The sequence below is a fragment of the Carassius carassius genome, chromosome 40 (assembly GCF_963082965.1).
Source record: "Carassius carassius chromosome 40, fCarCar2.1, whole genome shotgun sequence".
Classification (NCBI taxonomy): Eukaryota; Metazoa; Chordata; class Actinopteri; order Cypriniformes; family Cyprinidae; genus Carassius; species Carassius carassius.
The window spans coordinates 6,656,765-6,683,485 of record NC_081794.1 but is presented as its reverse complement, the minus strand read 5'-3'; the positions used below and the strand labels follow the sequence as shown (position 1 = coordinate 6,683,485).

Below are 26,721 nucleotides of genomic sequence, written 5' to 3'. Positions count from 1 at the left end.
TGTTCTGTCTCACTTATATTACTGTCCAGTAGTTTGGAGTAGTGCGGCCCAAAAACATCTAAGAAAACTTCAAATTGCACAGAATAGAGCAGCCAGAGTAGTTCTGCACTGTTCTTTTCGCGCTAGTGTGCGTGAGATGCATATTAACTTATCTTGGTTAACAGTAGAGGCAAAAGTAAAATATAATCTTTTGTTGCTCATGCACAAGGTCATGGCTAATGAAGCATATAACTTTATAAAAGAAAAAATATTGTTTAGTGGATATGGTCATGAGCATGTGACACGCTCAGTCAGCAACAAGATAATGATTACTCCTAGTCCAAGATGTAATTTTATGAAGAAAACTATTGCATACATAGGGGCTGTAGAGTGGAACTCACTTCCATCCAGCGTCAGGGAACTCAAAAGTACATTTTCAAGAAAACAATAAAACAGATTACAGGTGTGAAAGTATTACTTATTTTTATTTTTGCATGTTTTGTTTTAAATTGTTTGAATTGCATGTTGAATAGATGTTGCTTTTTGGATAACTGCATAATTTGTACTTCTTTCAAATGTGTGTCATGGTAGCTAATACAGTATATCGTATAGTTTTTATAGATTTTATTGATGTATTTATTAATTGAATTTTGTATTTTTGTATTGTGATTTCAGTGGACCCCAGGAAGACTAGCGACCACCATAGTGGGAGCTAATGGGGATCCAAATAAAACAACAACAATCTTAATCCCATTGAGAATTTGTGGTCAATCCTCAAGAGGCGGGTGGACAAACAAAAACCCACTAATTCTGACAAACTCCAAGAAGTGATTATGAAAGAATGGGTTGCTATCAGTCAGGATTTGGCCCAGAAGTTGATCGAGAGCATGCCCAGTCGAATTGCAGAGGTCCTGAAAAAGAAGGGCCAACACTGCAAATACTGACTCTTTGCATAAATGTCATGTAATTGTCGATAAAAGCCTTTGAAACGTATGAAGTGCTTGTAATTATATTTCAGTACATCACAGAAACAACTGAAACAAAGATCTAAAAGCAGTTTAGCAGCAAACTTTTTGAAAACTAATATTTATGTAATTCTCAAAACTTTTGGCCACGACTGTAAACAATTCACAAAAAGTTTCAATGATAATACAATTTCATATAAAATGAAAGCTATCCAGTTATGAGACCTGTTATAATGGTCTTCCTAAATTTAATTAGTAGTCATTTAATTATGAAAGTTGAGAAACATAGGGTAAGACTTCTATTATGGTTAAGATTTCATTTGAAATTACTTCCAAGATATCAATGAATCAAGAGTTCAAAAATTTTATAGCCACACTGGATGTGCATTAGACACAGATAGGTAAAGAAAGAACTGATTGGAAAAGAGAGCAAAACTCACTTTGCAAAGAAATCACCAAGCCACAAGAAGCTTCCTGAGGTTGTCTTCCCTGGAAACATACGTAGTAAAGCATGAGTAAAAACAACTGAAGTGTTGATCAGCACGCACTCTTTAGGGTACAGTACACGGTTAGGGTGTACAGCGAGAGGTCACGCACGAGATTTGCAAAAAGCTGACAAATTGCACATTTCCACATCTTGTAGGCCTCCTAAAATTCCTAGAGTAAATTAAATGCATACAGTAGGGTCTAGAGGTTGCGAGGCTACTAGTGAAAACTCTTCCATTCATCACTTCTTTTTGTTTTGTTTTTTTAACTTAAAAAGAAAAATGGGCTGAGTGAAAAAGTTTATAAAAAAAAAATGAATTGCAAAAATTGAAAAATAAAAACCTCTTGAGAAGAATTGCACTAAGCAAATAAACCGCTAAAACACCTGGTTCTGAAACAGAGGCTGAAATAAAGGGATGGAGGAGTTTAAAAATAATTTGGAGATGAACCCAGCAATGCAGTATTTATTTCACATGCAAAGAGGAGGTTTACATACATTTCTTAGAAGTAAACAGGCCCTTTCTGCTGTCATCGCATCTAATGCTGCGTTTCTACCAAAGGAACTTTACCCAGGAACTAGGGACTTTGGCCTTGTACTTGGTGTGTTTCCACCGCAGGAACCAGGAACTAAAAGTTCCGGGTAAAAAAAAATGACCCTCAGAAAGTCCCTGCTGGCGAGGTGGTACTTTTTCAAAGTTCCGGGAACTTTCAGGGGCGGGACTTGGGCGCTTAACATCCTGACTGGTTGAGTTCATGCAGCATCGGTTGAGTTCAACAACCATTTATTCGGATCATTTTCAAAATATTACTGTTATTGTGTCATGAAATGTAATTTTAAAAAGTATTTTAGGTGAGAATGTAGTTGTTTAAAACTCAAATCTGTGGTTTATTTATAAAGAGAGCGCCTATTTAAAAATGCGTTTCGCCAATCTCGGAGACTGTGAGCTCCACGGAAGCTCAGTCCTCATGTATCCGCCAAGAGCAGCCTCACCTCGGCTAGACCTTCTGATATGTGCTGCTGGCTCTGAAGTGGTTAAACAAAATATAATTCGTTTTGGGTAAATCTAACAGGTTATCTTTGGTCTGTATTCAATTTGTCTATATGTTAAAATGAAAATAAAAAAGGCAAATTTATATAATATTTCGTTTCATTGTAATGGCTGTATATATACACATATCCCTGAACTAAGTACATTTCTGCAGCTGTTATTTGGTTTAAATGAAAGCGAAAGGAGGCAGTGGTATTTGATATAATTTGTTTTATTGTAAATATACAGAGAGGTAAATTGCAGTAGCCAAAGTGAGCTGACTGCTGTTATCAAGTACAGCTGCTGTTTGCAGAATTACCAGATTTGTGTCCTCGTGGACATCACACTTCTGAGTCGAATGCACAAAGTCCGCAATACAGAGGATGCATGTGCAAAATCAGCATACTTTGTATTGAGAAACGCGCGCAGACCTACGTCACCAGTCTATTTGCCTAATCTTCCCGGTACTTTACACCGCGGTGGAAATGCAGAAAGCAACAGGTCTGGGGGGAATAAAAGTTCCTGGTACAAATGTTCCGGGTAATTTCGGTGGAAACGCGGTTTAAGGATCAGAGAGGGTTGCATGATGTGAAAAAAATAAAAAAAGTAAAAAAACAACTTCAATGCAAGAAAATCTGACAACAATCTGGACACAAAAAAAAACAAAAAAAAAAAACAACAACAATCACACTAGGTCGACGTCACTAATTCACTTACATTTGATTATGGACTTCACTAGTGCAGCATACTGAATCTCTCTTCATTTTACTTCAATGTTTTAAATGTTTAAAATATTCAATATACGGTGGGTGCTCTTTTGTAATCAAGACCCCATTGCAACCATAAACAAGAGCTCTAACAGGACTATTGCCTGAATGTATTGAATATGAATGAACAAAAAGGTTGCATGATAAGAAAAGATGCTTAGTTATAACTACATTTGAAAAGGAAAGAGATTCCCAAATGGAACAGAGCTCTGAGCACCACAGAGAACAGAACAAAGAAAAAGCCATGCAAGGCTGCCAGAAAGCTCTTCCCCGAGACAAACCCACACCTGCCGGGGAGAAAACTGCCCTGACCACAACCTGAAAATCATCAATGCAGGGAAGGAGCTCACAGCAGCATTAACTAACTACCCCCAAACCATAAGCTTGGAATGACTAAGATTGAGTGTAAGAACGAGGATTATATAACCTGTGGGCGACCATAAGGTCACTACAGGCTTCTCTTCCTGTGAAGAATGAGGGTCCGTTGCAAAATTATGCTTCCTTTTGCAGTCATCACCTGTCAGAATTGGTGTATGGTTGAAAATGACACGTTAAACTGAGTGTTAAAAGTTCTACCCACTCAACATTTGTTGTGCTTTTAATCTTGTCTTAATCTTAAAATACAAAAATATTTTTATTTATTTCAAATCTACACTAATATATACCCTGCGGTGAAAATCAGATCCCCAACACTGGCCAATAAATCAATTAGCAATCGTAACTTATTTGAAACCACGTAAGTGGCCATAAAAATAGCAATGCTCATGCACAGGCAATTTGATGTATTGATTACAATTATGATTAATGTTTACAAATGCATTTCCAATGGTAATATGCAATACTACCATATAGTTTAACCAAAAAAAGGTATCTAAAAAGGCAGCATGATTAACTGGCACAATTAAAACTATAACTGACCAAAAAATGCTGTTATTCAGTCATCATTTACTCACCCACGTCATTCCAACCCTGTGTGCCTTGTTCCTTACGGTACACAACTTTAAATATGAACACCTAAAGATTTGAAGTGCAAGAATATCTAAAAGTGAAGTATGTGTACTTACACAGTACGCTGCTGATCTTCGGTCGTTCCTTTTGCATCACTACCTCTTTAACACTCATACTGCTGTAGTATTTCTCCTTGCCTATGATGAAAAACAGAACAAACAGACAAACATCAGATAAAGGCAAGACTCTTTCGCAGTTCTGTACCAGTCTTCTTCATTCCTCTAATCCCAGCTCTGCATAGACAGACTCCAACAGGAGAGATTTGCATGTAACCAAGGCAGTGCCCATGGTGGACAGGTGCATTTGTTTATGCACAGTGTAATCATGTTTCCAAGAAAAATCTGGAAGGGGAAAAAAAAATTGTAAGATCTAGCGGCTGTAGGAGGTCAAACACCATGGAAGAGACTAAAGTGGCCTGTTAAAAAAAGTGAGAGGATGAGAAGGGTTCATCAGAAATGACTGTTCAGGTGTAATGGGATAACCAAAGAGTTACATTTGCCACTCCTGAGACAGACTTCCACTAAGGTACTACATTTACAAAGACAGAAAGAAGAGACAGGTGCACAAATGCAAAACCTAATAGACCAAAAAAAAAAGTGATTGTCACACACCCCGTTTTGCATTTGAGCACCTGTCACAACCAGAAACAGATCTGCAGCTAAAGCAAGAGTTACATTATTTTTCAACTTAACTATAAAGTAAAAAAACCTATAAAATAATAATAATTAAAAAAAAAAGGGCTCCCGTGGGGTTTTGAATGTCGCATTCAATTTCGCATGTGACAGAAAACCCACTTCAACCCTTAGGCTGACTTTAACATTATACTTATTAAAGGGGTCATATCACATTGCTAAAAAGAACATTATTTTGTGTATTTGGTGTAATGAAATGGGTTTGTGGTTTAACGTTAAAAAAACAAAAAAAAAAACATTTCCACATTCTGTACAATATTGTTTCTCTATACCCCGCCTTTCTGGCCATTTTACAAAAGCGAGGTGTATGCTTATTGTCCAGCTATCCAGTCCACTAATTGGCTGAACGCCTCTCAGCATGTGACGGAAATGTTTCGTCCCTTACCATACTGTGATGCAGAGTGTCCCGGCGGGAACACAAAAGCAATAAAACCCATTATAAACGGAGGCATTTGTTGCATCCAGTGGGGACAAAATTACAGATTATAAGGATTTACTTTTTCACGTGTTGCCGGTGTATCGTGCTGTTTAAACAAAACCATGTCTGTATTTGTGATCCGAGAAACAACAAACAAGCTCTACTCTACTACACTGCTCAAAACTCATGTTCGATTCATCAGTGGCTAATAAGTAGTTGCTTATTAGCATGTCTATTATTAACATATTGGCTGTTTATTAGTGCTTTAGAGCTGCAACTAATGATTATTTTTTCTGTCGACTACTCTAGATTAATTATTTATTGTAATAAAAATAATCGTTAATGTTCTTTTTTTGATTAGCTAATGAATCCTTTGGATAACTTTACACAAAAATATAAGTACAACTTCTAATATAATATTTCAACCTTTATTCATTTTCAAGCAATGTGGTTGAAGTTTTTACAGTATACAAAAATAAAGAGGCAAAGAAAATTATTTTACTATGGTAAATATGAGTTTACGATAGCGTTTATAATTAAACCACAGTAGCCACAAATTTACAGTTGCCTGAGATGTCATGAAATGTTCTTTAGCATCACGAACCATAAAATGTAGTCAGGGTTCTGCTATGGTTTAGCATGGTTTCCAGAGATCTGGAGCTGATTCGGGGTAGCTCGGTGGTTTGTGACTGTTGTCTCGCGGCGTCTTTTAAGGGGCCGTTTACATATTCACAAGTACGTTATTTCCAATGTAGGCGTGCGGTATGCGCGCTCATAATGGAAGATACGCGATCGCAACGCGCACGCAAAAACAGGCACGTTCGCACCGCATCGAGTTAAAAACATCTCAACTTTTCAGAATGCTGCAAGCGCACCGCGGGTCATGTGACAAGAACTAACCAATCAGCTTCATCCTTTCCTGTAACAACGTTGAAAGCTCAGCTAAGATCAGGCGGCAAGGAAGCCGACCGGAAGTTGAAGTCGGCCGGGTGCTGCCATCTTGTGGCAGAACTTCACTTGCGTTAGCATCCCATTGACCTCCCGTTCATTTTGGCGTCACTTTGACAGCCTATAACTTTACATCTGAGGCGTTTAAAGACTCCATTTGTCCATTATTTATTTCTAAAGATACACGACAATGTATAAAGGGCTCCATTGCCTTCTATGTTACATTATGGCCCCGTAGAAACAGTTTTTGTAAAAATAGGCTAACGATTGCGTCATAACCACTCGACTCTGTCGCATTACCATACAGACAGGAGGAGAAGCTCGCAGGCAATTAACTTAATATGGCGTACTGGCATTACATTTTAAAATACTATACAAAAAAATTAATCAGAATACTTACTCCTGCTCACTCACGCCAAAGAACTCCCCGCTCAAGCTCGCCGTCTCTGCAAGATTAACGAAGGCAGTTTGCACGTACAGCCACTTAGATTCACATTTGTCAGACAGGTTGCTGACGTCATCAAGCTTAGTTTGAGTCTGCGCGTCAGAAACGGAAGTGCTAAAAATAGCTAAAACTGGGCTTCACTTGTCTCAATTGAGTTTCAAAGGGGTCGCTGTGTCCATTTCTTTTACTGTCTATGGCTAAGATGAGGGAACAGCTGAACATTTTGAAATAAATTTAGTAGCAGAGCTACTGCAAGCGATGTTTAGTGCTGCAAATCCATTTATCTCCGTCTTCATGGAGAGAGCACGTCATGGTTGCTTAGCAATGGCAGATGCCCCAGGGGCGCAACTGCCCGAGCGCTTTGGAAAGAACACCGACAGTAAAAGAAAGGGTTTAGACCTAACCTAAGCCTAAAGAAGGAGAAAGTGGCGCGACTAGCGTTTTACACGCGTTTTTAGGCACGATATGTGAACGCCCCTAACGCGTGTTCGAAACCAGCGCCAACACAGACATACTTTATTTTTTATTTTATCCTTACTTCAGCCGCTACGGGTGATCATACCAATAACTTGTAATCTTTACAAGAATATCTGAATCATGGAATAAGCAAGTCTGCGTTTATTAGACACTTTATAATATCACATCAGTTTGTGCTTTTAGAATCGCCGAATCTGCTGCGGTCGTTCCATCACATCTGCAGCAGAGAACTGAACCAGGAGGTTGGTCACCAGATCACACGGTAACCAGTTAAACCGTAACACCGGGGAGCGCCAGGATGTTTTCCTCTGAGGTGCTTGTGCATCGCATTTGTGCTGCCGTGGTACACCATATCGGTTTTGCAAAGGGAAAATTTGGCCTCTGTTTAAAGTATTCCCATACTTTTGATAAAAGTGGTCTCTGTTTTTGTGATAGAATGCAACTTTCTCTATTCCCAGTATGCCATTATGCGAGATGTAAACAGTGTGGCGCGTCGACGCATTTCAAGCACGTTGACGTATTTTTGTAGTCGACGTAATCGATGACGTCGACGCTTCGTTGCAGCACTAGTGCTTATAAAGTACATATAATGCATGACATCCATAATCCTACCCAATACCCTAAACTTAACAACTACCTTATAAACTATTAATAAAGCAGCAAATTATATATAAATATATATATATGGCGGGCCATTATCGGCATTTACGTGCTTCGTTAACGGGAGACTCTTATCGGGCGATTAAGAAAAAAATATCGCCGTTAATCTATTCTCAAAGTTGGGTTGGGAGCTGGTTCTATACCAAGCAAGCTATGATGACTTTCACCTTGATATTTTAGCGCGGATGTATACCTAGCCGAATCTGTAGGGGGCGAGAATGAGTCTTCGAACCTGTGTGTATGCCGTAAGCAGCACGGACTCATACTCATTGTGCTTTCACACAGGACGCATTTGCAGTCCATTACAAGAGAAAACATTACCGTCTACAGCCGCGAGAGGGCGCTCTATGCTGCTCACTGCTCCTGTACTCTACACTGAAAACATAGAGAGCCCTCTCGCGGCTGTAGACTAATGTTTTCTCTTGGTTCTGGTTTTAATTAAATGAGACTTATAGTCCAGTGTAACATATGTTTTTTTTCCTCGTCATGACGTATTTTTGGACTGATGCGACTTATAGTCCGAAAAATACGGTGTGTATATATATATATATATATATATATATATATATATGCACACACACACGCTGCATGTTATTAACAAAACAGAAATTAATTTATTGACATAGGAATTTTACTGTATGTGATCTACAACGACATGAAATATGATTTTTATTACCTAGCCTACTGATTTTTAGCCTACTCTTATTTATTCTAATTCCCATTTAAGAAAAACCTCACAGGGAACATGTTTTCATTTGCTATTACAGCAACAGCAACTGAAGCTATATCTTGTAGCAAGTATAGTCTGCTGCACTTCTCCGGTCGGCAGATCCCGATAACAGAGGAAAGGGCTTCAGCTCCATCAGTTTTGGTCTTAAGACACCCTCAAAAACAAGAAACTCCGTTAAATAAAGACACCTAATGGTGTGCTTTCTGCCATCTGTCTACCTGAACTTCTTTCCGAAACGTCAGAAATGAACCAGGCTCATTCAGACGAACCTATAGAAAGCTGGACGTTGTAGATCACAGGCTAAGGTAAATTTCAAATGGTGTTTTATTGGTTATGAAAAAGTCATTTCTGTTTTGTCATTAACATGCAGCAGCAGTGAAAATATAATATTTTATTTATATTATTGTTGGACTAAACAAAATTATTTTGTTCCATTTAAATTTCTTTTTTTAAAAGTAGACATGTCCAGCTTTCTATAGGTTCATCTGATACATGAGCCTGGTTCATGTCTGACGTTTCAGAAAGATGTTCAGGTAGACCGAGATGGCAGAAAGCACACCATTAGGTGTCTTTATTTAACAACAGAGTTTTGTTTTGTTTTTTTTCTTATTGACGGTGTCTAAAGACCAAAACTGACGGAGCTGAAGCCCTTTCCTCAGTTATCAGGATGGAGAGTTCGGATCAGGATCTGCCGACCGGAGAAGATAAGATAAACTTTATTGTCCTGAAGAAAATTTGTTTTAGACACACAGTATAGCTGCTGCTTAACAAAATAACATGCTACATACATACATGCAATACAAAAAGAGCCCATCACTGCCCTGCTCACAATATACGTTATATACAATATACAGACTAAAAAGATATTCTTATAATTGTTGACCTCTGCCTAACTTATGGTTTAAGGGACAGTGGGACAAAAGAGTTTTTAAAACGGTTAAGCCTACATTGAGGAACTCGAAAGAGTCTTCCCGAGGGAAGAAGTTGGTACTCAGAGTGAAGGACAGGAGTAGGATCTGAAATAATTTGAGCCTGTCTAGTAATGGTTTCTTCTTTTCCAAACCAGGCTGAGATGCCATATCGAAAAATGCTCTCGATTACAGCATGGTAAAAGAGAAGCTACACTTTCTGGTTGACACCAAAGACTCTCAACCTTCGAAGAAAGTACAGATGCTGTTGGACCCTAGTACAAACATTTCCCACCTGAATACTCCATGTAAGTTTATTATCAATGTGAATGCCCAGATATCTGTAAGAGTCCACCTGGGCTATATTTTGACCATTAATGACCACTGGTGAGTGGTCTCCGGGCGATTTAGGATCAAACATCATCTCCACTGTCTTCGTGTTAATATGAAGGAAATGTTTATCACACCACTGGACAAAATTCTGGACCTCATGTTTGCAAGTAACAACATCTGATGTTCCAGATATGAGACCCAGAATAGCTGTATCAGAGAACTTAATCATGTAAATGTTGCCAGTACTGCATGTATATTTGTTAGTGTATAATGTGAACAAGACTGGAGAACTAACACACCCCTGTGGGGCACCAGTACTGATGTTCATAGGTTCAGACAACGACTTATTCACCCTGACCTGCTGACTTCGATTGGTCAGAAATGAATGGAACCACTTAATAACAAAGGGATGGGCATTCATCTGCTGCATTTTTTTTTCAGAAGCATATGAGGCTGTAAGGTGTAAAAGGCTGAGCTAAAATCGACAAACAGCAGTCTAGCATACACCCTAGGAGTCTCAAGATGTTTAGTAACTAGGTGCACTAGACTGTTGATTGCATCATCAGTGCCTCTTCTGTGTTTATAAGTGAACGGATATGGATCTCACTGTGGACCTTCTTCCAGTTTTAGTTGGTTTGTAATAAACCTTTCCATACACTTCATCACAACGGAAGTTAAAGCAATAGATCTAAAGTCATTATTCTCCCGTGGACAAGGTTTTTTAGGAACAGGAGTAATAATTGCCTTCTTCCATAGAGTTGGTACAGTGTGAGAGTTTAGGGATCTCTGGAAGATAGGGCACCAGAATGATGCCAGTTCCTCTGCGCATGTTCTTAATAGAAAAGGAGAAATGCCATCTGGACCTGTGGCCTTATTAACATTAACTTGCTTAAAAATCATATTAATGGTTTTAGGGTCAATCTCCAATCCATCAGAATCATTGATAGCAATACTGTCAAGCACCAAATCACATTCAGCAGAAAAATCATGATTGTCAAACCTCTTATAAAAATAGTTAAACTCATTTGCTTTTACCAGTTCATCTGTAACATGCAGGGACTTGTTAGTTGCACACCATCAACACATAATTTAATTTAATCTGTGGTGACTACGGTGGCATAATCCAGGCTTGATTCCCTGTAAAATAAGTCCCAATCCATGCATAGAAAACAGCCTTTCAATTCTTCTATGCTATCTTCTGACCATAGATTAATAGATTTTACCAAGGGTTTAGATGTTTTAAGGGCAGTCTTATAGGTAGGGATCAATTGAACAGTATTGTGGTCAGAATTAAACAAAGGTGGTTTAGCGATGGCTGTGTAGGCATGTTTTAAGTTACCATAGCATAACAATTAATATACTGTTCAAAACCCGACAGGGCAGTATTCAAAATACAATGGTTAAAGTCTCCCATGATGAAAATAGGGGCATTTGGAGTACGTTGTAATTGTTCATGAGTGCAGTCTGCCACCCGTGTAGCAGCCCGTAAGGCATTGCCGTTGAGGGGTACATAAACAGAGCAGATGAGAATATTACCAAACTCTCGGGGTAGGTTAAATGGCCTGAGACTTACACATAACAGTTCAATATCAGAGCTGCAGATTTTCTCCATAACTGTGTATTGTCTACACCATTTGTCATGTACAAGCAGAGACCAACCCCTTTACTTTTCCCTGACGTCACACTCCTGTCGGAGCGAATGTGCGAAAACCCGTCTATCCCAAATAAACCATCGGGGATCTCTGGATGTAACCAAGTCTCAGTAAAGAGCATAATACAAGACTCATGATACTTTAAGCATCCTCTTGTTAAAATTCGAAGTTTGTCCATTTTGTTCCTGAGTGACCTCGCATTACTCAGAATCATGGATGGCAGTGGGGGTCGGCTACCTCTCTTCCTTAAATCGCTGCCGTACACCTCCTCGCCAGCCTCTTTTCCACGACAAAAGCAATTCCCTCAAAGAGACTAGTGCCCCATTCCCACTGGTGTTGCAGGTAGAGAAGGGTTCACATGGCGACATCTTCAACAGGGAAAAAAAAAAAAGTTAAAAGAAAAACACACGCTGCCATCTAGTAGTTCACACCATCAGTGCGGTCATACACAAAAAAAAAAATGCTCAAGGATTGAGCATACAAAACAGAGTTGTTTTAAACGGTTTTAAACAAACAGACAAGCGGCGCCATTTTGAGCCGAGTCCAGCAGACTATACTTGCTACAAGATATAGCTTAACTTGCTGTTGTTGTAATAGCAAATGAAAAAATGTTACCTGTGAGGTTTTTCTTAAATAGGAATAGAATAAATAAAATCAGTAGGCTAGGTAATAAAAATAATATTTCATGTCGTTGTAGATCACATACAGTAATATTCAAATGTCATTGAATAAATGAATTTGTTTTGTCAAGAACATGCAGCATATATATATATATATATATATATATATATATATATATATATATATATATATATATATATATATATATATATATATATATATATCTCATTATTATTATTTTAATCTGGCAAGCACCGCTAGCAAAGAATCTTCACGATTAATAAACTCTGCTCGTCTGCCGCTTCTCTCCTGTTGAAAATGAACTGAGCTCGCGGTTGCTGCGCATCGGTGCAGTACAGAAGGGATGAAAAGGGCGTTTCAGCACCGCCCACATATTCAAAACAAATATTAAAGCATAATCTAATTTTTTACCCATAAACAAGAATATGAAAAATCCAGCTAAATTTTCATTCTCCGCTTCTTAAACAAAACGGAAAAACGTAAATCAAACCGTTTCTCATTTCTCTTTTTAAGTAGAAAATCGAATGACCAAAAGATACACTGACCCCTTTAATTCAAGTCCACCGTGATAAAAACCCATTTACCAACCTGGTTTACGAACAGTTAGATCCGTTATTGCAACTTCAATTTCAAGCTGACGGAATGCCAGCAAACCAGATATCTTTTGTATGATGCCTGCAAGGATACCATAAAGGGGCCGTTTACATACATTTGTTTTGAAGGTCAGATTATTCACGTGGAAACCTGAAGGAGGCCAAATATTTTTTTAAAAATAGTTTTCTATTGTCAAATGAGCCCCAGTCCACCAATTAACAATTTCTTTAATAACTATTTCCTGCGAACAAATGTGTCGGTCACCAATCAAGATCCTAGTTAAGAACTAACATTCCTATAAAAGCTGCAACAAAACAGCCACAAAATCCCTTAAGTTAATGATTTTCTCTTGAAATGACTTGGAGTGTGACATCATGAGTGTAACGAGTTCTTTAAGAATAAGCAATTGCCTGTTTCTGGCTGTTTGTACAGTGTGAACAGTAGTTCTGTTAATAAGTGGACATAATATCCAGGCACCAGAGGGTTTTAGAGAAAGCGATACCTCCATTAGCACAGCCATTGGTTGCTCTCTTCTGCTGCACAGACTGCAGTGTCTTCCTCAACACAGTAGCTGTAGAGCAAGCGATTCCCTTACACACTTGCACACAGCATTGCAGCACTGATGACAGCAGGCCTGCACAGACATGGACTGATATTAAATCAACACAATGTGTTGCTGATAAAAAATATCTGAAAGCGATAGAGTGGTCAGAAAAGACTGTGAACAGAGACCGAGTGAGTGACTGTGGTTGTGGAGAACATCACGCATGCAAAGCAGCCTGCTGGGTAAAGAAGTGTGCAGATCTGTACAGGTCCTAAGTCCTAAAATCCAAATCCATCTAAACAATTATCCAGGCTTTATAAATATAACACCACAAAAACTAAAGTTTCCTCACCCTTGATATATACCAATATATATATACCATATATACCAAAATGCATCTTAAAATAATGAAGAGACTATGGAAAATGTTTCCATTATTGTCACTTGACACTGTAATTCTAGATCATAATCTGAACATGGGCTAGTCTCAAGCTCTGACAGTGACATGCTGAAAAGAAAAAAAGAACCCCACAGCCTGTAGAGGTGAACGACAGACTAACCAAGGCTGATACCTTTGAGCAGTGCCATCTGCATCAGTAGTCTGCATATGTACACTACAAATGCAGCAATTCTCTTTCTGTTATGCAGGCACGTCTCAGACAACATCACCAGCACACCTGCAGACACAATGAAGTCAAGCCTGCACATTCCCTTCAATAATACTCAGCATCCAAAGACTGAATGACTCCAAGCCCATTTCTGAAGACCAGGAGAAACCTGACCACATCATATAAGGGGTTTGACATTACAGGAAAAGGGGAAACAGCAGATTTATAGTGCTTTATCAAACTGTCTCACCTGGCTTGTATTTGCGATTCTTGTCCCTGCAGTACAGCGTAGTGTTTGGGAAGGAGGCTGTGCTGGGTGGAGCTTGATGCCCAGTAGCATCATGAAGGGAACTGTTGTTCTTGGATGGAGAGGCACTGGGGCAGTCTTTGGAAATGTAGCCATTCTGTGCTGTAGAGGTCTGTGTTTTGGCCTCCACTGTGCTGTAGTGTGCAATGATTGTCTGGTCTGAAATAAATCCAATAAAATTTAATACAGCCCCAAATTAAATAAAAAATAAAAATAAAACCCTTACCCTTAACATCACAGTCTTCATCCAAACCTAATAATGACAAAAAAACAAAAATCAATTCTTCAGTTGTCCACCAATCTCAGTTCATTTCAACTCAAGGAGTATCATATCATGGCGATCATGAGGGTCTGCTGGCACTGACCCCAGAAGCTGTCGACTAGGGTGTGTTCCTGTATGGAGGACTCCTCTAAGAAAGAGGACAGCAGAGAGGCATTGCTGGGCGCACAGCTGTTCAGGGTGCTGTTATGGGCCTGCAGGATTGACGTTGAGGCAGACCTAGGAGTTTGAACAATCTGTGGTGTCCCTGAAACAGAGTGATGAGCCCTTCTGCTCTTCAGTGTCCTGCAAAACAGAGACAGAATAAGAGAAGAGCGAGGACTGAAAACAAATCAAAATATTGCTGGCTTTTTTTCCCTGATGCCTCCTTCCATTTAGTTAATATTGTTAATGCATTGAAGTAGGGGTGTGCACGGATAGTCGAACATTCGAATATTCGTTCTGCTCTAATTATTCGATAAATAAAAATGATATTCGAATTTAAAAAAAAAAAAAAAAAACAAGTTCACAATAAAACCTAATTTGGTCACTTTCTGTGATTCTCCACGGCATATTTGAAGATGTATGCAAGCAAAAAAGAATTTATGAATGAATAAGGGGCCGTTCACATATTCTCCTTCTCCAAAGCGCTCAGGCAGAAGCGCTGCTGAGGCGTCTGCCATTGCTAAGCAACAGTGACGGGCTCTCTCCATGATGACGCGGATATTTCAGCAAAGGATAAATGGATTTGCAGCACAAAAAAAATCGCTTGCAGTAGCTCTGCTACTAAATTTATGATCAGCTGTTCCTTCATCTTGGCTGAGCTTTCAACGTTGTTACGGGAAAGAATGAAGCGGAATGTTTAGTTCTTGTCACATGACCTGCGGTGCACTTGCAGCATTCTGAAAAGTTGAGATGTTTTTAACTCAATGCTTTGCGGACGCGCCTGGAAAAACGGGCACGTCGCACCGCATGCGCATCGCGACCGCGTCGCTTCCATTATGAGCGCGCATACCTCCCGCCTACATTGGAAATAACGAACTTGAGCGCACAAAAGACGCGATATGTGAACGGCCCATAAGAACTGCGGTCTTCTACAGTACTTCAAATATGCCGTGGAGAATCACAGAAAGTGACCGAATTCAAGAACATTGTTGCGGCATCTCTCGAGCAACGAATAAACACCGCTAACTTGGAGAATGCAGTGAAAACTCCTCTTCTCGCGTCTGCCCTACACTGTAAAAAAAAAAAAACGTAGATTCTACGGTAAAACGCTGGCAGCTGGGGTTGCCAGAATTCCACCGTAAAGTTACGGGTAAAACATTTTTTTCTTTTACGGTTGGCAGCCATTGTCATTGTTGTTTCTACGGTTAAATCTGGTGCTTGAGTCAATGATTTACTGTAAAATAAAAAGTATTAACTTTAGGAAAAAACATTTTTATAAACAACGGTTTTATACCTTAAAAAATACAGTTACATTGTTGTAGGTTTAACGGTTTTACTTTATATTTACAGTTTAATACCATAATTTAACTGATATAATATTAATATACGAACTTATTGAAGCACTGAAATCTGTTTTGTACCTTTGTATTACACTGGTAACCACCAAAAGCAGGTGGTGATGAGAGAGTCATGTGGTGAAACAAAGCCCATCACAAGCAGCTTTTAAATAATAAGATACATAGAAGGTGCACGGTGTCATTCACACAACCACTAAACACCATCATGGTGAGACTCATTAAACTGAAATATGCAATAAACATTAATTTAACAACATTTTATGTAACATACAAACCTAATAAACATAACAGATGAGAAAAAATTAAGAAGAAACAGTTATTTCAAAGAAAAAACATCAAATTCAAACAAAATTTGAAATGCAACGCAGAGAATTCTGGGAACGTAAGTTTACGGTTTTTCCCTGTAAAGTTTACAGGAAATTACCGTTAACCAGTAAACAGGTTTGTACTGTAGCATTTTCACAGTTTTTTACCGTTAAAATCAGTCATTTTTTACAGTGTAGACCCTCGGCACAAACATCTCAGGTTTCTCGATGAAAACATGAGAGAAGTAAGAAAAATTTTTTTTTTGAACATTATCACATCATTTCCCTTGATGTGAGTGGTGCGGATGCAGCCGCCAACGATAAAGCGGATGCAATGCCCACTCGGAGAAGGCTGAGCCAGTTTTTCAGCGATGATTACAGAGAGTCCAGCAGAGATGAGTGGGAACAGTTCTTGCTGGAGCCATGTATTCCACCAGATGAGGATCCCATTCAGTGGTGAAACGAAAACACGAAGCGCTTCACAAAACTTATTCGTTTAGCACACCGTTATTTGTGAGTCCCGGCAACGTCTGTGTCGTCAGAGCGCGTTTTCTCCGCGGCCGGCCTTATTGTTAACGGACTAAGAAGCCGACTTTCCCCCGATCATGTTTACATGCCCGTATTTCTTAACAAGAACATGTAAAACAATAGAAAAAAAGCAAAACAGATTTGCTGACAGTTTAAAAGTTCCAAAGTTAAGTGTAGGCTACGTTCTACAATAGCCTAATCGCTGCAGGCTGCTTTACGTTTTTTCTTTGTTCACTTTTTCTCACTTTTTATTTTGCTTTTAATCTGTACTTTTGTTTTATTTATTTAACGATTGTTAAAGGTTTTCAACTACAAAGCACGATGTGTAGCCTAATGTTCAAGCTTATTGTGTGTAAGCTTGTTCAAAATGACGGAAACAATAAATGTTGCTGAAAAATAACGTCTGTCTCATTAAACTTAATTTAAATAAACGAATATTCGAATATTCGTTTTTTGTGAGCTCTAATATTCGAATGTGATATTTGCAGAAAACGCCCATCCCTACATTGAAGCTCTATTTTTTTTTTTTTATTTTTTTTTTAAACAAGTGACAAAGCTGAAATACACTACACAACTTGTCCAAATCTTGAACACAACTGAAGAAATTTTATAACGTGGGTAACCAAACAGCTTTTGGTCCACACTGACTTCAATAGTATTTTTCCATACTATGGAAGTCAATGGGGTCCAGAAACTGGTTACCCACATTCTTCAAAATATCTTTGTTCAGCAAAAGATATTCAAACCGTTTTAAAACAACTTTAGGGTGAGTGAATGACAGCATTTATTTCCAGGCGAATTATCCCTTTAAGGGGGTCCTATTATTCTTTTTCAATTGTGTAATGCTGCTTTTTAAGTGCAAAAAAGATATGCAAGGTTACAAAGCTAAAAGTTTACTCCAAATGGAGATATTCTCTTTAACAGAAAACACTTGAACTACAACAAATGGCAAAATTGTCACTATTGTTAATATTTACAGGAGAGCAATCAAAACGGCAAACCAATCGGAGCAGATTTCATATTTTGGAAAGAGGGCCCTTATTGAAACAGGCACTAAACAGGTCACCTGAGACAGACTGGGAAGAGAGATGTTGCAATAATGGAAAATATTTGAAAAATAATGCATTTTTGCAACAACAGAGCAAGAAAACCAATTTTTGTACACAGTAAAAACCAAATCTAGACTTTATAAAAAGACTTAATAGGTAGGCCTGTCACAATAACATTTGTTGTGCGATATATTGCGATTAATCAATATTATTGTCATTTTAAAGTCCATTTTATACCACTGAATATAAAATCATAATGTAACCGCATAATGGGCGATATATTGCATCACCAAAAATTATTGGAGGTCATGTAACATATTGCGCAATAAGTTGATATTGATTATTGTGACAGGCCTAATAACAGGAACCTTTAAAATAGAGGTCGACCGATTTAACGGTTTTACCGATTAATCAGCACCGATAGTTGATTGCTGGAACAATCTGTTATCGGCAAAAATCCATGCCGATAGTTTTCCGTGTTTCATCTTTTGCTGGAGTCTGTATGCATAACTTCTAGAGCTATAATAGATCGCTCTTTCCGTTTGCTCCGTTTTTTAAACACAAGTGTGAGAGTAAACATTGTGCTGGTATAAGTGTAGGGCCCTATGTTTACCGCGATGCAGAAAACGTGAATGGAATTGCGGAATCCATTCATAAAAACAGAATTCACAGTTTAACGCGTGACGCTCACGGTGATTTCAGCGTCTGCCGTCTCACTAAATGAGGCTGAAAACATGAACAACATCTCCAGAACTGCTCTGAGAGTCACTTCATGAGCAGTTGACTGTTTGATTTGAGCAAAAGCATCATATTACATGCACAGAATTGTGAAGACATTCATTTATTTTGCAACACGTCAAAATTAAAAGTCTGGTTTTGAAATCTATTGTTCAGTAGAATGTACATAGCCTACTACTACTACTACTACTACTAAAATGAAAAACATTATTTTAAGGAATAATCACACATTTCTTCCATGTTTTAATTTTAATAGTAAATTAATGTTTCATGCCTTTATTTGATAATTCAAATTTAAATAAACAGAATTTGAGGGAAAAAATCATTAGACTTCTAGAAAAAAAATAAGTTGTTTTATGCATTCAAATAATTAGACATGCTAAAACAGAATTTGGTAACAATAAAAAAATATGGTGAGGAAAAAAGAAAACATTTCATAGGGCCCTAATCATGTAATTTGTTAAACTTTTCCTAAATAGATTTGAAAATGTATAAGTTTCATGATTTTATTTAATTAGACTTACTTTAATGATTAATAAACTTAAATGTAACTATTAAAAATGAGTGGAGTAAAATTAAAATGGAAAAAAAACGAATCCAGAAAAAATAAATAACAGAATTTGGAAATAAAATGGAATTTAGAAAAAAATTCAACATTTCATTAGATGTGGTAATTTCAACATTTACTATTACGGTTATTATTATTACTACTATGGTTCAGTACAGTTATTTTGTCTGTTTCTTTATGCCAAGATAGGGCTGGGCGATATATTAAAAAAAAAAATGATATCTCGATATTGTCAATTTTTACGATATTCGATATATATCTCGATATGTTTGCATTTGCATTTAAATAATAAAAAAATAAAACACGATTTTCTTTTGCCCATTAAAAAAAAAAAAAAAAAACTATTTAGATTAAACAGCTAATTTAAGCAGTTAAAAAATCTAGACCAAGAGATCACTTACTGCTTTTTATTAAATGAATACATGTAGGCCTATATGTAACTGAAGCAGTGCAAATTAAGTAACAGTTACAGAAAGTGCATTCTGTCAACTTTTTAGTGCATGCAATTCACGATTTAAACTATGCAACTGGGATAAGTATTTTATTTAAATTTTTTTTAACAAGTTTTTAAGCTAAGAACAAGTCTGTCAACTGTCTGCGGTTTTAAGAGAAGCTCTGTGGCATGAAACTATGTTCCTACTGACACTAAAAACCCTCTTAGATGGGGAGCTAGTTGCTGAAGCACATAGCTATTTCTTATATATAAATATGAATGAATACCAAAGACTTTTGCATTCTCTCTGTCTATATTATGGAAACTGGTAAACATATCAGTGAAATTCCCCAATAGTAATTCCAAATGGCCATAGCCTATGTTTCTCTATTCAAACATCAGCGGTCGAGTAAGTGCATTTATTTTGCGATCACAAATGCAAACAATACAGTTGAGATCTCATGACAGAACACAGACCGGCTGAACGACGCTTTCATTAGATCGCTCAATTCCAGCTTGTTAGTGTTTTCAGATTATCGTCAGCGGCTCTTCCGCAATGAGGAGCGAGCACGTGTGCATGGTTGCCAGATTGCTTAAAATAAGCAAACACCGGGCAGAAAATGTATCCTTGTAACAGTGGAGCTCTGATTCGGAGATTTAAACTCTTGTTATCTGGCAACCGCTATCATTAAAGCTCTCGTAGTAGAGGGGCGTAGAGCAGTCAGCAGTTACAGGTTCGAAATATTCGATATTCCAGATATATTCAAATTGTACATCGTCAAAATTATTCCGATATTATCGCTAATATTCGATATATCGCCCAGCCCTATGCCAAGATTTAAGGTCAAACTAAAATTCCTGAAAAGAAAATGCATTTTGAATTATAATATGGGACTAATGGTCTTATTCTTATAAAATTGAATATAATAATCCCCTGCTAATTTTCATGGACAAACTGCACTCACTGGTCACGGCTGAAGGAGGCGCTGTGGTTTAGAGACGAGTCAAGCAGACTGTCATCTCCATAGTGACTTGAGTTGGTGTGCAGACGGAGACTGCGTCTGGACATCCTGGGTGACTTGTAGATGGGCCCAATCCGGAGCTCCCTCTCAAAGTCTTGTTCTGAAGAGGAGTAGCTGGAACTGATGGAGACAGACAAAAAGCACTAATTAAGACTAATTAGTGAAAAAAAAGTGACGAAAGTGACGTGACATTCTGCCAAGTATGGTGACCCATACTCAGAATTTGTGCTCTGCATTTAACCCATCCGATGTGCACACACACAGAGCAGTGAACACACACACACACACTGTGAACACACACCTGGAGCGTGGGCAGCCATTTATGCTGCGGCGCCCGGGGAGCAGTTGGGGGTTCGATGCCTTGCTCAAGGGCACCTAAGTCGTGGTATTGAAGGTGGAGAGAGAACTGTACATGCACTCCCCCCACCCACAATTCCTGCCGGCCCGGGACTCGAACTCAGCTACCATAGAAGAGATTTATGCCGCCTTCACATGCTATCAGAGATTTCCTATTTCCCACTTGTGACTGAGCTTGTCGTAGTTAAGTGCTCTGTTGTCCAAAGAATAAAACATAGCATCCCACTGGTTGACGATCATATAAACATTCACCGAGCTACACATGCAGTTTGCTGACAATTCTGGAATCTTGGTCAAATACATGCTTATTTTAGTGACAAGACAAAGGCATGTAGTTGTTGTGAGAACAGCATTGACAGCAGTAATGGTTGTTCCCTCCACCGTGTTTAAAGATTTTACCTGGCCAACTCTGAAACTCTGGTATCAAAATTATTTCTGAATTTCCCAGTAGTAAATATGACTCGAGAGGCATTCACGTCTAATTTCTGATTACTCGTATTTACGATAGCATGTGAAGGCAGCATAACAATAAAACCAAAGGGCTGTTGGATGCTTGGTTCTGATTGGCTGACTATGTGTAAACACAGCTATGCAGTTGCAGGTTTGTCAACTTCATTAGTTACATTTCACTTCAGCATATTTTAAACATCCATTTACACCCTACAACAGTAAAAGACACCAGAAACCAAAATGAACACCCTAAGCAAACAAAAATGACTGACTATAGGATAAAATTACCTTACATCAATGGAAAGCAAGTTTTTTCCCCCCTCTGCACACAAACAAACTTATTTCACCACAACTTCAATATAATAGTTTTGCAATTGTAAAGCTACATTACAAGCCTGGCTTGATTAGTTGGGGAGTCGGGGACACTTCTTTTCCAGTAATAGTCAACTTGATTGCACAGACACCATTTAATAAGAAATGAGCTGTATGATAACAATGTATTGACACTATTTGCCTGTTTAATACTGTAAAGCTGCTTTGCAACAATCTGGATTGATAAAAGCGTTATATAAAGGTTCTTAGTGGCGAGGCATTTGGACATTTGGCCTTTTGAAGCAGGTAAATGTAGCTACAGCTTGTTAGCATGTGCTTTCAGATGGAGCTGCATTTATTACACCGAGCCGTAGTTCATTGACAAGCTACGCAATATCGTGTTCACAATCAAAGGTGATTCATCTGTAATTATTAATGCAATATTGCGTAGCTTGCCAGTGAACTACGTCTCCATGTATTAAATGCAGCTCCATCTGAAAGTATATGCTGGAGATTTACTACTAAATCACAGAACAGGCTTTACTGACGAGATGTGCATGACAAATCGCATGCAATTTATCGTGCAGCCCTACTATGAACTGAATAATTTTTTTTAAAAGTCAGACCCCGATTAAAAAACCCCTGCACTATAGGCTTTGTGTAGCTTTAGAAACATACACAAGGGATAGCTTCTCTGTTAACAACATCAGCCAACACCTTTATAAAAAAAAAAAAAAAAAAAAAAAAAAAAAATAAAGGTCCCGGTAAATCAGTATTTAGGGGCTCATAGAATCACTAGAATTAGGGATGCACCGGTTGACCGGCCATAAATCGGAACCGGCCGGTTTTAGCTTAAAATACGAGATCGGCAATCGGCTGGTTTTTGGTCTTTTTTCGGACGATTTTTCTGGAAGTGCACCCACGTGCACAGACTACATTGTAATCATTTGCTATGCCACTTGTGTGGAAGTATTTCGAGAATCTGTGCGCAGGACACGGGCAGCACTTTCAGCACTGGAAGTGCAGAGCTACATGTCTGAGGCACAGATAGCAGGAAGCGAAATGCTGACTGCACAAAATAAGAGCCCCTTTCCAGCGCTCACTGAAGCTGCGCGAGCGTACTGTACCTGTTCGCGCCCTGCACAAGCAGAGACAGTGAAGAGATGTTCAGCTCAACTTCTCAATTGTTGGATGAGAAACGAAACGTACTAAACTGTGACAAAATTGATTTTTTTTTTTTTTTGTAAAGTAGAACTTGCATACATGTTTGAAAAGCCAGAAGTAAACGGCAGTTCTGTATAGGATGATTATTTTTATTTTACATTAAAATTAAATCGACTGAATTTGATTTTAAAATCACCTGCTGTAGCACACTGAAAAATCATCCAATTAAAACATTTTAAAAGTAATGATTCACATCTTTATTTTTTAAATTGAGACAATAGTTATTTATTATTCATTGGCTCAAGTAAAAAAACTGCATCTTGGTTTTATTCGCACCAACATTATTTGATTTTAACATTTTGGAATAATATTTATATAGCATACATTTATTTAGTCTCACTGGTAAAGACCTTGTTTTAAATTTAAAACCCAATTCAAAAACAAAAGCTAAATGCTGATGTCTGTACCATCTATGTTTGTATTGAATGTAGGCTACTTACTGTGCAGTTACTGCCGTTAATTTCAGATGGTTACGGTTATTGTTTTCAATAGCCAAAGGCAAGTTTGGCCTATTAAATACCAAATAAACATCTGATTTATGCACGCTTTCCTTCTTTCTTGTTTGTTGCTTAAAGATTAAATCGGTATTGGAATCGGCCATGAAAAATCATGATCGTGCATCCCTAACTAGTATTAATAACATGAATATATTGGTGTTTGCCTTAAGGATGATTTATACATGACGCATCCGCAAGTACGCTTGGGTGCATATGGAAAATATGACGTCATTGCGGTGTTGCCGGAAGTTTGTGTGAACTCGTTTCATGTGGCGTGTGCACAGCATTTTTTTTTTTACTTTCTGCACAGCTCCACATCCAAAGATGCATGAGTTCAAGTCAATTCAAGCCAAACATGCACGTCTGTGCTGGAATTTGTGTGAAACAGAAGCAGTTTAATGAAAAAGAAGTTCTAACTCCATCAGGTGTTTTTTGACTGAAAACTTTTTTTTTTTTTTTTTTTTTCATAGTTTGTCCAAGATTTGACAGACGTTTTATTTTTTATTGTATAAAAATAGAATTCATTTAGATATTATACACTATTTGCTTAAATTGGTCTTGTGTTTGATGTAGGGATGTCAATAAGAGATGCAATCGATTAAAGCCATTGATTGTCGGTAGGGCTTGGACAAAAAAAAATACGTTGACGCAAAATATGCGCATCGATTCGTCAACCTGTTTTTATTTCTCTAAAAAACGTTTGCAAAACGTTTACCTTATGTGCGCTGAATATACGCGATGGCTGGATCAACATTCTGCCCAACGTTATATAACCAATCCAGGGGTTTTTCTGCATTGATTTTTTTTTTTGGCGGCTGTCAAAGCCTTATTTGACGGTGAGTGACAGTGACAGGGCGCGTACGAGAGAGAGCCCCGGCTGCGCGCGCACTCACAGTCTTCAAACTACACGAGCGCTCTCTCTCTCTCGCTCTCTTGGAAAAGCACTCTCTGCATTAGCTTAAAGCCCTCAAGTTTACATTGGTTACTGTATTCTTTTAATTGCTCTAAACAAGTATTTTGGGTGACCATTTTTATTGAATGCTAGACATCAAGTTGTTATTTTCATCTGAAAGAAGAACTTTTTTATTGAATGCTAGGCCCTATGTGTTCAGTGAGCTTGTTTCAGTAAGCTATGTGTTTTCAAGGCTTCAAGGTTTTATTGAATGCTATCTCTATACAAGTGCAAAGTAACGCATTCTTAGTCAGTCTTTTATTTTGTAATTTTAAGAGCAATAAACATATTGCAATGTTAAGGAATTAATGTTTTTTTCATTCAGATATGTAAATCAACATGTATAAATTGTTAGTAGTCAATTAATGGGGAGATAATCGAAATCGAATCGGCCTGGAAAAATTAATCGTTAGATTAATCGGTACATCGGAAAAAATAATCGCTAGATTAATCGTTTAAAAAATAATCGTTTATCCCAGCCCTAATGGTCGGTTAACCGATTTAATATAGGGCTGTGTGCAGTTCATGCATAGAACACGTGCGAGAGGCTGTGAGTGATGGTAAAAGTCATTATAAACCAATCATTTATTTACAATGTACAAACAAAGCTTTTAATGTGATTTCAACTTTAAAAGGACATTTAAATAGAAACAACACAAAAGTTCTTCAAAATAGAAAGCAATAGAAATGTAGTACCGTATTTTTCGGACTGTAAGTCGCACCTAAGTATAAGTTGCATCAGTCCAAAAATACGTCATGACGAGGAAAAAAACAAAAAAAAAACAAGTCGCACTGGATTATAAGTCGCATTTATTTAGAACCAAGAACCAGAAGAAAACATTACCGTCTACAACCGAGAGGGTGCTCTATGTTTTCGGGTAGACTACAGGAGCACTGAGCAGCATAGAGTGCCCTCTCACGGCAGTAGACAGTAATGTTTTCTCTTGGTTCATGTCAAATTAATTTTGATAAATAAGTCGCACCTTACTATAAGTCGCAGGACCAGCCAAACTATGAAAAAAAAGTGCGACATAGTCCGGAAAATACGGTAACTAAGTAATTTCATCAGATAATCGTTTCATATCGTGCGCTTTGCATTTGCTGCAGGACACGGGACAGAAAGGATCTTACAACTTGTTAATTCGTTCCTACGACCTAGTGGCAACTGTTCAGGTTTAATTAATTTTGTTCCCTAAATAACCCATGATTTAACTGAAGGAAACAAATTGAACAAATTCTTAATTAGTGATCTTTAATTTCCCTTCCCATGTTTACCAATTAGTGATCTTTAATTTCCCTTCCCATGTTTACCACAGTAAGAGATGCGAAAACTGATTAAAAGTGAAAGATAATAAAAAAACCTGCAAAATTACAGGGTTAGACTAAAGATTTAGGAAAAGAAACAATGCCTAAATGTTATTGGATTTGTGAAAATTCGTGACCAATCGGCAAACCAGAACAAAGCTACATAAATGTAGGCTATAGGCTCGAACAGCATCAAGAGGCATGATCACGATCTAACATTTTCCAGTTAACCTATTATTCCTCTAATAAACAAAGCTTTTATACCACACTTGTCAATCAGAGCTTATATTTTGTAAATAAATAATTGCTGGATTCAAAACAGCAATTAATAGGAGCTGTGACCTACTCTGACAATACGTTTTCCCAGAGCATTCACTGATGTCACTAAACGGTGACGCCACAAAAAGCATCGTTCACAAGTTTCTGCATGGACCGAACAAGGAAACAGGTTCTCCAGCCCTGGGACTAAATGGGATGCTTTAAGGAAAATGTATAGCCTATTTAAGTAATAGGCCTAACATAAAAATAAAAAAATTGTTTTCATAAAATGTTTTAAATATGCAAAATATCTGATTCAAATAATTAAAATAACAGATTTCAAACAGAAGTGTGGTGGTGCTCCATTAAGTTCACGGAAAGAAAAGGATGACAACGTGCATTCTGCTTGTTTGCTTTATTTTACAAGAGCACAAATCTTCTGTTTTTATTGTGAGTGTGCACAAATGAAAGCAAACACTTCAGTGGAAGTTTTTTTTTTTTTTTTTTTTTATGTCTGGCACGCATGTATTCCAGCAACTCTCTTAAATTGCAGTCTGTTCATTATCAAAATAAAATAGTCAACTAAACATTTAAAAAGGTTACACTAGTCATTTTAAATAGACTGTAGTATACCAGTTCACTCTGCTGTTATGCCAAGGACGTCATATGAAGAGGATTATCTTTTCCATCTATGCGAACGCGTGTAAAAGCCTATTTGGCTTTTAAAAATCCGGCGGAATGCAAAAAATT

At 37.8% G+C, this 26,721-nt stretch overlaps 1 protein-coding gene across 2 annotated transcripts in view; it reads right to left on the bottom strand.

The window, feature by feature from the left end:
* The window catches only part of sun1a (Sad1 and UNC84 domain containing 1a), a 43,261-nt gene that overhangs the window by 9,239 nt on the left and 7,301 nt on the right, over positions 1–26,721 (bottom strand). Inside the window, exons 2-9 of one of the 2 annotated variants that reach the window (XM_059531881.1) lie at positions 20,560–20,736; positions 14,557–14,756; positions 14,418–14,444; positions 14,135–14,350; positions 13,849–13,953; positions 13,235–13,366; positions 4,290–4,370; positions 1,385–1,433 (exon numbers count right to left, since the gene is read on the bottom strand). In XM_059531881.1, the coding sequence (XP_059387864.1) occupies positions 1,385–1,433; positions 4,290–4,370; positions 13,235–13,366; positions 13,849–13,953; positions 14,135–14,350; positions 14,418–14,444; positions 14,557–14,756; positions 20,560–20,663 (914 nt within the window). In that variant the 5' untranslated portion in view covers positions 20,664–20,736. The remainder of the gene's footprint in view (positions 1–1,384; positions 1,434–4,289; positions 4,371–13,234; positions 13,367–13,848; positions 13,954–14,134; positions 14,351–14,417; positions 14,445–14,556; positions 14,757–20,559; positions 20,737–26,721) is intronic. The other variant, XM_059531883.1, reaches the window with a different exon arrangement.